This window comes from Antechinus flavipes, chromosome 3, assembly GCF_016432865.1.
Source record: "Antechinus flavipes isolate AdamAnt ecotype Samford, QLD, Australia chromosome 3, AdamAnt_v2, whole genome shotgun sequence".
NCBI classification, from domain to species: Eukaryota; Metazoa; Chordata; class Mammalia; order Dasyuromorphia; family Dasyuridae; genus Antechinus; species Antechinus flavipes.
In genome coordinates, this window is record NC_067400.1 from 6,530,794 (window position 1) to 6,543,059 (window position 12,266).

A 12,266-nucleotide genomic window follows, 5' to 3' on the forward strand; every position below is an offset into this window, starting at 1 on the left:
TATAGCTCGTGACATTCTCCAAAGAGAATTAAAATTTAAATTAATCTGGTATATGTTTATTACATTAAAGGACTGTGTGTTGGGGATGGGATAGTGATAAGAACAAGAAAGCCTTGAGGGGGAAAAACATTATTGAAAGCTTAGCAGTGAGTCCTAATGACAGTTGCTTGGATTTTCAAGGAGAAAGGAGAGAAGGCAGCATCTCAATGGCCTCTCAGGTATGCTTCCAAGATTGTATTTGACTCTTTTTCTGTTTCCTTCATTCCCCCCACCCACCCCAGTAAAGACCCAGAAGTCTGACTGAGGTTAGACTGAAGACAGGTGTGAGACAATTGCCCCAGGACTCTTATTTCCAAGAGCCCTCCCCTTCCCCTTTACCCCCAGAGAGAGGGGAAGGAGGTGAAGGACTTCTTTTCAAAGGAGAGCCAGCACTGCAGACACCTGCCCCCAGGCAGCACATTCCCCACTAGCCCACGCGGCAGGTTACCCAAACTCCAAAGTAAAAGGCAAACAGCCCCTCTCTAGGGAGGGGCTGTCACCTGTCAAGTGTTGTTTGTGAATTTCCAGAAAAGAAAAAAAAATGGAAGGTGGGCAGAGGCTTTTGTCCCTTTCTATGAAACGACCTGTTTGTTCAAGGTCTGAAATGCATACTTGGGCTTCAGGTGAGGTCCCTCTTTGGGAACAAAGCCTTGGCAGCGAGTCCCCATCCTCCTGGCTCCATTACTGCGATGGAGGGGGGGCGATGGCCGGAGAGGAAACCGATGGGTAACGAGGGACACCCAAGGGACTCTCAGTAAGAGCTGCCATCTAGTGTGCCTTCCTCAACAAACAAAGCAAAACCTTCAGGTGCTGAAGGTCAGCCCCCAACATGCTTCACGTGACCTAGGGTTCCAGAGGCGGCAACATCCCGAAATCCCTAAGGTACGGCAGATAGAACGTTGGACTTAGACTCAGGACAACTTGGGTGTGAATTCTGGTTCAGTTATTCCCTCGGGCAAAGTTATTTAACTTCTTGGACATCAGTGTCCCTGTGTAGCATCTTTAAGGTATTGCAAAATGAGAAATTTAATTGGATTTTATTCTCTTCCCTATTCTCTCTCTCCATCTCTGGTCTTCCCAATGCTGCAAGGATCATCTCCCAAACTGCCTGCTCCATGACATCTTCTCTGTTTCCTGGCCACCATCATCCCTGAGCCAGGAGTCAGCCCTCTTCCTCTTCACCCTCCCCTCTATGACCTATTGGTCTGTACCCCTCTGTTGTTAATTATCACAGGCTCTCCTAGCTCACTGTTCCACTGTTTCATCTTCCCTGCTAGAAGATAGGGCCTTTGGGACCATCCTCCATATCAGAGAGGTGGCAAAGTGTCGTGGAGGGAATTAATAGCAAATACCCTGCACATAATAGGAACTTAAGCTCTGCCTTTAGAAAAATATTAAATGGCCACCTCTGGCATATTCTGTTATTTGTCCCTGAGCAAGTAATCTATCCATGCACCAGTCAACTCTTAAAGAATACAACTTAGAAAAGAGTTGCTAATTGTAATTGATGGAACAAATGTTCCACACTGGGAGTCCTTAAAAATCCTTCCTTTTTCTTGGAATAGCACTTTGCAAATAAAGGATAATCAATATGTTTTTATTGAATCGGTGAAGGGCAGACTATTGCACAGAGGAAACATGGCCATTGAAATCTCTGTCAGCTTCCTCTGACATTCGTTCTAGTTCAGTTGCATTATTAAATCCATCGGTACTTTGAGCTCACACCCATTTCTTTTTCAGAAAAGCTCATCCTTTGGTTCAGGGAGTGGGGAATCTTTGGGTTTGGCAAAGGATCATGGTTCATCTTGGTTGTTCTCAGGAAATGTCGGGCAAGTACCGACCTGAGAGTTGCCAAAATCAGGGTAAAGGGGAGAGGTCAAAAGGCAGTAAAACTAGAAAAGAGCTCACTGTATTCTTGGTGGTGTCCAAGGCTACAAAGTGGGGAATCAGGAGAGGGCCTGAGCTTCCTGTGGCCAAATGGGAAACTCTTGTCAGTTTTTTAGCTGCACAATAGTTTGCTAATAATTTTTTTAGCTGGACAATAGGTGAAAAGCCTGGAAAAAAAATTGAAAAACTGTATCTGGGAGACTCTATGATTACCCTGCTCCTTGCCATTATACAGAGAAGTATCTCTTACTTCTTAGAAATGAGCATCTGGCACCAGCTGATTCAGTGGTATTATCTGTGATATCTTCAAAGGTCAACCTGTGTTCAGACCCACAAACACATAGGCCTAAGGCTGAGAAATAAATCATAGTCGTAAGATATTAAAAAAAAAAAAAGCTCATTCTAGATCATGACCCCCAGCCCTAGTTCAGTATTCCTTTTATCTCATATAAGTGAAATTCATCTTGCTGGGAAGGGGATGGGGATGGGGAAGTGGGGGGGGGAAGACAAGAAGTAGAAGAGGAAGATGGGGAAGATGACAATGATAATGGTGGCAAAGCTACCGAGTGGTTGGCCATTTCCTTCTCCAGCATATTTTAAAGCTAAGGAAATGGAGGCAAACAGGGCTAAATAACTTTCTCAGGGTAATACAGGTAGGAAGTATTGAAGCAGGATTTGAAGTTGTATCTTCCTGTGTCTAAGTCTGGCATACTATCCATTGTCCAAGGCTCCCCTACCAGTTTGTGGACAGGGATGCCTTGATAAAGACATGGAGACATACTCATCACAAAGCTGAGAGAAGAGGGGTGCTAGCACCCCAAGCCAAAATCCAGGTGAGGAGGAGGAGCCCAAACCAAATAAAGCTTCTCCTTGAGAAGGGTCCTGTCCTGCACTAAAGCTCCCAACTGGTCTAAACCAGTATCGGGCATGAGTAGAATCCAACCTCAAACAGGGTGGGCAGGATGACGGCGGCTGCTCCATGAAGGCACAGACTAGGTCCCCTGTTCTCAAGTCCAGTCACACTGGGCCCCATGGACTGTACTCCCTTCTAGGCAGTCACTGTCAAACTATCTGAGGATCAGGAGGATGCTGTCCTTGAAATCACATTGAAGGGTCAGGGAGAGGAACCAGAGATTCTCATCCAAGATGAGAGCCCGTTCCTACAGTTGGGAGCACTCTAGGCTGAAGTCAGCCAGAGCACTGGGGACCCTGGTCCTACTCCCCTGTCCACTCCCCCCCGTCCCCTTTTACGACCCCCATAGCATCAGCACAAGTGAATGGACAGAGAAACAAGGGGAGCCATTCACACCGCCATTCGCGTCATCTCCAATGGCAGCAAAGAGCAGGCAAGCCGTCAGTTTTGTGCATGGTTTATAGAGGGCGAAGCTATGTCAAAAGTTCATCAAAATGGATGTGAAATTCTTGGCTTCATAATATTCTTCCCCCTTTTTAAAATTTCTGACATGCTTTGCAGTGTCTACAGAGTCATATTTCTTGAAAACTGGGCAAATGTTTGGCTGAATTCCCAATTTTTCGCACATAATACAGAAGCCAAACAGGATTTAGTCACAGGATTTGAGGCTCTGCACAGTTGCAGATTGAACTTAGATATTTGGGGCGTGCTTTGTGAGTGTGTAAAACAAGAAGTTCCTTCTGTATTCTACAATGGGACAGGAGGGTCCCAGAGGACCCCGGCCAGCTGCTTAGAGACAACACCTGGAATTCTAGACCGTATCTTTTGGCAGACCACAGATCATTTCAACATTAGCTAGAAAAATCTGCTTCTCTTGGAAATTTTCCTCAGAGAAACAGAAATCATTGCCTTCCCCAAAACTGAATAATCATATTCTCAGGCAGGATTGTTATTGATTGCATCCACGTGAGGGTTTCCATTTGCTTAGCTCCAGTCTGGTCCATCCCATTACAAGGGATCCATCCAGAACTTTTTGGCCGAGGGAAAGTTGACTTATCCTTAAGCCCAGTGAAGGCACTTTTTGGGACTGGGGTAGAAACAGACAGATGCAGCTGGGCAGCTTGAGGCAAAACTGTGAATTACACCAGTACTTTGAGGATGACTTTCATCAACCACTTTTTTTTTCTCCCTCTCTTAGGGCCTCCGGCTGAGCTCAGTTTTACTTGGGAATCCTTTATTAGCATCCCCCTCCTGTCCAAACAGAAAGTGTTAACCCTGGATCTTATTCCCTTAGGGACTTAGTGGTGATTACATGGCTAAATTGATAAATTAATTTTTCAATTATGACTGGCATGTCGGCTCCCCCAAATAACATCTGCATTGCAACTTTCGGAGCCTTAGCCAAAGGACCATGGACCCAGAGTGGAAAGGGATCTTAGAGAAAAATGAAACAGAATTTAAATGACTCAGCTAAAATCACGCAGGGAGCACGAGACTGAGATCTGAACTCACGTCTCTTGACTATAAATTTTATGCTTTGTTTCCTGCATCACATAGTAAAAATTTAGCATTGAAGCAGGACCCTGGAGAGACAGAAATTTGAGGGTCTAGGGTACTCCATTCCCCTACCTCCAAAATAAACATCACACCACATCTGGGGGGTCATCTAGCTTCTCTACATATAAGCTCATAGAGTAGAAATAGAAAATATCTAAAGACAGAACTATGGGCTTTATTTATCCAGAAAAGCAGAAGAGTTTGAACCATTACCAGCAATGAACACCTCACCATTAGCCCACTAATCACCTTAGAGATAACTTGGTATAAATTTAAACTGCCATCCCCACCACAAATCACTTCAATCCTTAGCAAGCCATTTATGAAAGATAGAGTTAACAGGATATTATATTTATGAAAGAAATATATTTATTATATTTATGAAAGAGTAAATAGGATAAGGGAATATCAGGGGTGTGTGTGTGTGTGTGTGTGTGTGTGTGTGTGTGTGTGTGTGTGTGTTGGGGGAAATCACATGCAACCAAATCTTTTCAGGATAGAACGTCTTTAGGCAATAGTGTAATATAACATCTGGGGGGCATCCCTGTTTCACTAGCTAGGAAGTTCACATGCAACACAGTCTGAGTGGGAGCTACTCACTTTCCTAGCTTCTTTCTTTTCTCTGGTCAAACACTCATTCCTCCTGAAGGGTCATTGTGCAAAGATCCTTCATGCCCTCCCCGCCTCCATATCCAAGTAATGTTCATTCTGTTCTCTTCATTGTTTCCTTCAGGTTATTATTTAATTTGTCTTTTTTTTTTTGAAAGGGGAGCCAAAACACGGAGCTCAAAATCTAGTAGGATTCAGTGTTTAAGTGCCAAATCTGGCTATTTTCATAGAAAAATTGATTATGAAAGAGCTAGTAAATGCCAAACCTAGGACACACAGAGAAAACATCAGATTTTCTTGCATTGTTGAGCAGGCGTCTGAAGCCTTTTCAGGCCCTTTACTAAAGGGGGAAAAGATGGGGGAACTGGCTAGTATGGTAGTAAGAAGAACAAGAAGAGAGAGCATAACATTTCACAGGGATGGCAAGGGAGGCAACCTTTGCCCCAGGAAATAAAAGGATGAGGAAGATTCTAGGGGAAAATGTTGTTAATGGCAAATAAGTGAGAAAGACAATGGGGAGTAACGGCTTTTCCCAAAGAAGATGGTTAATAAAACCATATATGGACAGATCTATTCTTGACTGGAAAACAACACTGGATCAGTTCTCAAACTGGAAGGAAGCCCAGAGGCCATCCAGTTCAGCCATCTTATTTTACATATGGGGAAACTGAGGCCCAGGGAGTAGATTTGGCTTTCCCAAGGTCTCACTTATCATATCAGCAGAAGCAGGATTCGATCCCGTGTCTGGTTCACAGACCCAGTGCTATTTCCTTCATACCACATGTTTATCCCGGCTTCCTTTCGATGAACCCTTGGTAAGCATGTAACCTGTGTCTGGAGCTACAGAGATGATAAACGAGCCAGTTTATGCTCTTTGGGAATTGACTGTCTCATCAAAAGGGTAAGACATGGGCAAAATGAGCCCGAGGCAGACTGGGCTAAGTGCAGAGGAAAGCTCCAGACCTACTTCGGGGGAAATAGAAGATAAAAGCTGAGTCTGTGGCTCAGTGGAAGGAGTGCTGACTCCGATGGCAGAAGCCCTGGCTCCTCTCCCTTGATACTCGTGCAACCTTATCGTGTCTTCTCTCTGAGTCTCAATTTGTTCATTGTACAATCACACGGCTCTCCTTTCAAAAGAAAAGAACTGGGGAATGGGAGGATGCCTTCCTGGTAGAAGTGATCGATCCCTGAACTAGGTCTTCAAACCCGAGCTGTATCAATAGAGACAGAGCCCAGTGGAGGCTTCCGAAACAAAGACCTGCAGGCACACTCACAACGTGACAAAGGAGCAAAGTCTCCAAGGAGATCTTGGTCTCTCTTCCTGTGATTATGGCTGTTCATTAAAACCAGGACACTTTCCTGAAAGTTAAGAATTCTGTACAAAGCCCAATGCCCTCATCCTTCAAACATCCAATAAATGAAAAATCACAGAACACTCAAGGGCTGGGAAAATGACTAAACCTTAAATTATTGTGCTTAGGGCATAACGAGTGGACTGAGGGACCCTAATCACATAGCAACCACCGAGCTCCACCACAACAGCTTTTCATGATTTGCAGAAATGGCAACAATGGAACAGTAGGCAAGAAGGGAAAGACAGATGATATAAAAACGTCGATTAAATGAGTGATCATTTACTGGACACCTCCCTACGGGTCTTCTAGGCGTAGAACTTATGATTGTAGGCTGGAAAATATGGAAGGACTGACCAACATCACCCTCCCCGACAGACTGTTCCTACTTTTGTTAATAAGAAGTGAACAAAAATGATTAGAAATCCCAAATGAGATTTCAGCCGATGTCTAACCACTGAGGGATGGAGCTGGACCTAACAGCAAAAATTCAGACGTGTTATTGAAAGATAAAGGAGCCAATCAAGGAGAAACACAGGACCAAGACAGACCTTCGCAATGGAGACTCCTTCCCTGCAACTGACGGGAGAGAGCCAATTTTCTGCTCTCCCAGTGTGGGAAACTGTCATTGCCGCCTATCTCGTTGCTTAATTATATGGCCAGCCATAGATTACTCTTAAAAGGATTATCGTATTGTACCTCTTTCTTCATTGGGTGTCATAAACAATTATGATCCTAATACTCATATTGACACGTTTAAAGTTTGCAAAATACTTTACGCGTATAATCTCATTTGAGCTTCCCAACATTTCTTGATCTGAATTGAGATTTGAGCTGAGGGGCCCAGATGTGGAGTCAGAGAATGGAGGTCCAGTCTCGGCTCTGCTGCTGATTACTGTTTGTGCCTATGGGATACTTAGCTTCTCCCTCTATAAAATGAGGGGATCGGGCTTGGGGATCCAGAAGACCCTTTCACCTTAAATCCCCAGTTTGGCACTGTCCACTTTCCATCTAGAATATGCCCTTACAAGCAGTGGGACCTACTGGATTCAAGGGCAGGAAAACCTCAGTTTAAATCTTCTTTCTGACACTTTGAAGCTGAGGGATCAGGAGCAAATGCCTCCAGCTTTGTTCGCCTCAGTCTCCTCTTCATTCGAAGGGGGTCATGAGATTTCGATTGTCTGACTCAGAATTTTCAGGAAGCTCAAGTGAGATAAGGTCATTTACATGCTCTGATGATATCAAATCGCACTGAAATTGGGGGTTATTGGTAAGAGCCCTCCCATCCTGAGCTGCCTCCCCCTGTGACGTCGCCCCTGCAAGCCCCACGTGGATGAACAGAAGCAAATAGCAGACAAAGACCCCGCCCCTCTCTACCACTCACCCACATTGGGTCACTCAAGTCGGTATCCTGCATGCGGATACAATTCATGCTGATCTCAATCTTGTTCGTGGTACCATTTGCCGTGGGCTCGTCCATAAAGTTCAAATCGATGGGCTGCACGGAGCATATCGGCCTGGACAGGAGTCAAAGGAAAATAAAAATGAGAATACACACACACACACACACACACACACACACACACACACACGTGCATCCAGAAAGAAAAACGAAAAATCATCATGATCTTGCATGAGTTCAAGCAGAAAAGAAACTGTTTAATGTGAATTCTTCCATTTTTCTACAATTTATTTGTTTTCTACAATTTATTTTCTACAATAACTCCTTCCCAAAATTTATGTAATCCAGGATTTACAATTAGAAGGGGGTCAAATCAATCAACAATGAATGATAATATGTGTAAGGAGCTGAGCAAAAATAAAATATCCCCTGTCCTCAGAGAGTTTATATTCTATGAAATATAAAAATATATATATATATTTAACACACACTGATTTGGAGACTGCTTCAATTTAAATGTGCTCTCTAATAATATAGTGTGAGTCTGCCCATTCTGGGACAACTGCATCTTGTTTCCTTGTCAGTTCTGCCATGATCGCCATTATTGGGGCAGAAAGGGGCTGCAAAGACCCGAGGACCACATTAGAATTTTATTTGATTAATTGATCTTTCACGGAAAGACTGGTCTACAGGTCACTTCTTAAAAGGATTGTCGGAAAATCTGTTGCTAGATCATCTTTGGAAAACAAAAAAAAAGACGATCCATCCACCTCTGTCAGTTTTTCTATGTGTTTATAGAAAAAGCAGGGCTCAAGTATAAGACCATTGTTAGCCAAGGTACCTGTGCTTTGAAGCATAATTTAGAGATCAGAGTTTCTGACGAGTAATCCGTACAGCTTTGGAGTGGACCCTGGAGTACTTAAAAGGCTTTCTTTTTCTTTTTGAATCTTTAGAAAGCAAAGCAATAATGGAGAAACTGAAAATTCGGCCAAATTCAGTGAAAGGCAAAATGGTGGCACTATTGATTCCTTTGTAAATGTCGAGTTTTAAGTGGTAGGTGCTTAACATTTCAACATCCTGCTTCCCAGCACATAACAGTCACACAGGAACGCTTGCTTGGGAAGAAATGCAATGTGTAGCCAGAGTGATTCATGGGAATAGCAAGCTTTGTTTCTGTGTGAGTTTCTTCCCACCTCCTTAGACTGTTAGCTCCTGGAGGACAGGTGCTATCTTTTGCCTTTGTTTGTATTCCCATCACTTAACACTAGTACCTGGAGCACAGTAGTTGGGTAATGTCGTTGAACCAATGATATCATAGGGTGATGTGTTGATTAGTGCTTTAAGGGAGGCAAGAGTTCTAGAAAGTCATCAATCTCACTCTCCCTGCTAGAATTATATTCACTGACTGACTGGGCCAATTTTCTGTGACTTCTGTCATAACTGAAAGTGGTCTCGGTGTACTTCAACATGCTACAGAGCTGCTTTGGAAAATAGACCACAAGTGGTCTTGTGATGAAGAAAGCCATCTGCAACCAACTGTGGGGATTGATTGTGGATCACAACAGTATTTTCACCCTTTTTGTTGTTATTGTTTACTTGCATTTTATTTTCTTTCCCATTTGCTTTCCTTTTTGATCTGATTCTTCTTGTGCAGCATGGTAATTATAGAAATATGTACAGAAGAATTATACATGTTGCATATATTGAATTACTTGTTCTCTAGGGGACGGGGGAAAGGAGGAAGGAAAAAATGGAAGCACGGTTTTGCAAAGGTGAATATTAAAAACTATCTATGAGTGTATCTATGTATATGTTTTGAAAATAAATTTGTTAAAAAAATTAAGGCACTAAGGAATTAAAAGTGAGAGCTTCCTAGCTTGCTTGCTTCCTTCTCCCTTTTTTCTTTCTTTTTCTTCCTTCCTTTTCCCTTTTTTCTTCCTTCTTTTTCCTCTCTTTCTCTCTGTATCTTCCTTCCTGCCTGCCTGTCTTTCTGGAAACAATCAGAATTTTTGAATTTAAATTGCAGATACTCCAACTAGACAAGAGAATTATTGGAGGCTGGGGTAGCCCAGGAATTAGGAAGCTGGAGGAAGAGGGTTTTTCCCTGGTCTGCTTGGTACAGTTAGGAATAAGCGGTAAAAGGTACAGAGAGGAAGCTGTAGGTTGGCTATCAGGGAGAAGCTCCCAATGTACCAGATGGGTGCTGTCCGCAGGCAGGGCGGGTACCTGTCAATCGTGTCCACTCCCCATCCCCACTCCCACACATAACAGTAAGGGGTGTGTTCTATGCTCTTTTGGCCAGGAGTGTGTGTCAATCATGACTTGTCACTCATCAACTTTCTCCACCTACAGGCCACTCCCAGTCCTTCCAGATTGAGTGTGTGTTTGGCTCATTCCCACCTCAGTGGCCATGGTTAAACAATTTAATCAGATTAGTAAAAGTATTATTTTTTAAATAACCAAAAAAGTGTTAGAAAGGAGGATCATGAGAACCCCAGTACTAATGGTGAGCCATTATCATCACAAACAGAAATGGGTGGCCATAGGAGTGACGGGAGCTCTTCAGACAAAGAACATGGTAGAGATGACAAGCACTGGGCTGTTACTAAGCCACCATTATGGAGCCTGGCACAGAGTGGCTGCTTCCTGTCTACCAAGTTCAACTCAAAATAATTGAAAACCTGGAGAAAAATGTCAGAGGGCTCCCTCCTTCCCCGCAGAGGACTGAGCTTTACAAATTTGACCCTCAAATTAAGCACGAGCATCTCTGATGGCTCTGGAGGAGAAAGTGAATCCTGTGGGCTCATGCAAATCCCTCATGTAAATCACTTGCACGCCATGACATCATCTCCTTGAGTTCATGGTCCTCGTTGAGCATGAAGGACAAAGAACAAAAACTCTACAGAGTTATGGGGAGGATCAAATAAGATGGGAATTGTAAGGTGTGTTTGGCACCCATTATATATTATATAATATATCACACAGAGCAGGTGCTATATAGATCTTCGCTATCGTTTTTAAATAGTTTGTTACAGTGGCCCAAGGGAACAAGGAAAGAAAGAGTGAGAAATTGGGCTGTTGGTGAGCAGAAGATCAGAGGGCTGCAAAGCATGATGGAGAGCAGAACTCCCAGCCAATCACTGTAAAGTGAGCACATGGTTCACAGAGAAGGAAATCGGAGGCAGAGTATTGGTCCTGCCACTGACCGGTGTGGCCACAAAGCAAACCAATCAACTTCCAGACCTCAGTTTCCTCCCTGTGAAATAGCTCGAAAAAGATATCCTAGCTACTAAACAGAGCTACTGTGAGAAAAGTACTTGGGATACTTTTTTTTTTCCCTCAAGACTACATTAGGATTGATAAAGTTCAGAAACATAGACCTTGAAGGGGCATCATATACTCCAACTTCTTGTGAGGAAGAAACTTGGATCCAGAAAGAGGAAATCACAGATTACTTTTGAATTAGAAGGGACATCAAAAGTCATTGGTCTAAACTCCTTATTTTACAAAGGGGAAACTGAGGACCAAAGAAAACAGGGACCTCTTTAACTACTTGTATTTCTATACAGATTTATCAGTCTGCAGCAAATTTACCAGTCTTGTCTCTTGTCCTTTTACAGAGGAGTAGAGGCTACAACTAGGAGCACCAGGCAGAGGAACATTTAGACGTAGGGGGAAGAGAAGCTCATGCATATTCAGAGTCGGTCAAAATAGGTTTCCAGATAGAAGTTTTCTTTATCTCTTCTAGGGGTTTTCAAGAAAAGGCTGGGCTTCCCTCGGTCAGGATGCAGACAAGGGGATTCTTGGCCAAGTAGGGTTGGAACAATGGATGCTGTTGGATTCTCTGATAATTTCACCCAAATTTCCTGTTCACAAATGTTAGCCTCTCACTCTGCTTCTGGCCAGACCGGAACTATTCAGATAACTCTCATGTTGGGGATGCAAACCAAAGATAGTATCATCTATTACACAAAAGATGCCTTCCCTCTTCTTCCCTTTTTTCTCTCTTGTAGGAACAAAAAAAAATTGACTCAAAGAAGATAGAGGGGAAGGAGGAAAAGTACATTTTGTTTGACATCATCAATTAGTTCTGCTAAAGCAGAATTCAACATGAAACCCCATGGCAGGAAAAGGAGGAACCCCAGAGAGATGCCGCAACAGGTGAGAACTACAGTTCTGGGCAGTCCAATTTTGGGCTAAAAGAAATGATAATTGGTGTCTACGGAGACTTGGGATAAAAATAGAAAATTCCATGGAACAGCCGGGTGGAGCTGGGCGAAGCTACTTGGATATGCTAAGACACCTGAGCTTTGGAGACCTGACAGGCCAAGTTCTCGGAAGGATCCCTGAGGTTCTAACTGTGGCAGCCCAAACGAAGAGGGGGAAGCCTTCATCACAGTGGAACATGGAGAGCAAAGAACTGATGATCAGAAAGCGTAAGGGATGGAGAGCTCCACGAGGAGCAGAATCTGGCTCTCCCAGGGGTTGGGGAAATGAGGGAGACGAA

At 43.5% G+C, this 12,266-nt stretch overlaps 1 protein-coding gene across 5 annotated transcripts in view; it reads right to left on the reverse strand.

Annotated features, from left to right (window-relative positions):
* Window positions 1-12,266, reverse strand: part of TP63 (tumor protein p63) — a 214,277-nt gene that overhangs the window by 141,236 nt on the left and 60,775 nt on the right. For 4 of the 5 annotated variants that reach the window (XM_051991652.1, XM_051991651.1, XM_051991654.1 and 1 more), the window contains exon 4: window positions 7,742-7,874. In XM_051991652.1, coding sequence (XP_051847612.1) covers window positions 7,742-7,874 — 133 coding nt within the window. Of the gene's footprint in view, window positions 1-7,741; window positions 7,875-12,266 lie in introns of those variants that run through there. The other variant, XM_051991655.1, reaches the window with a different exon arrangement.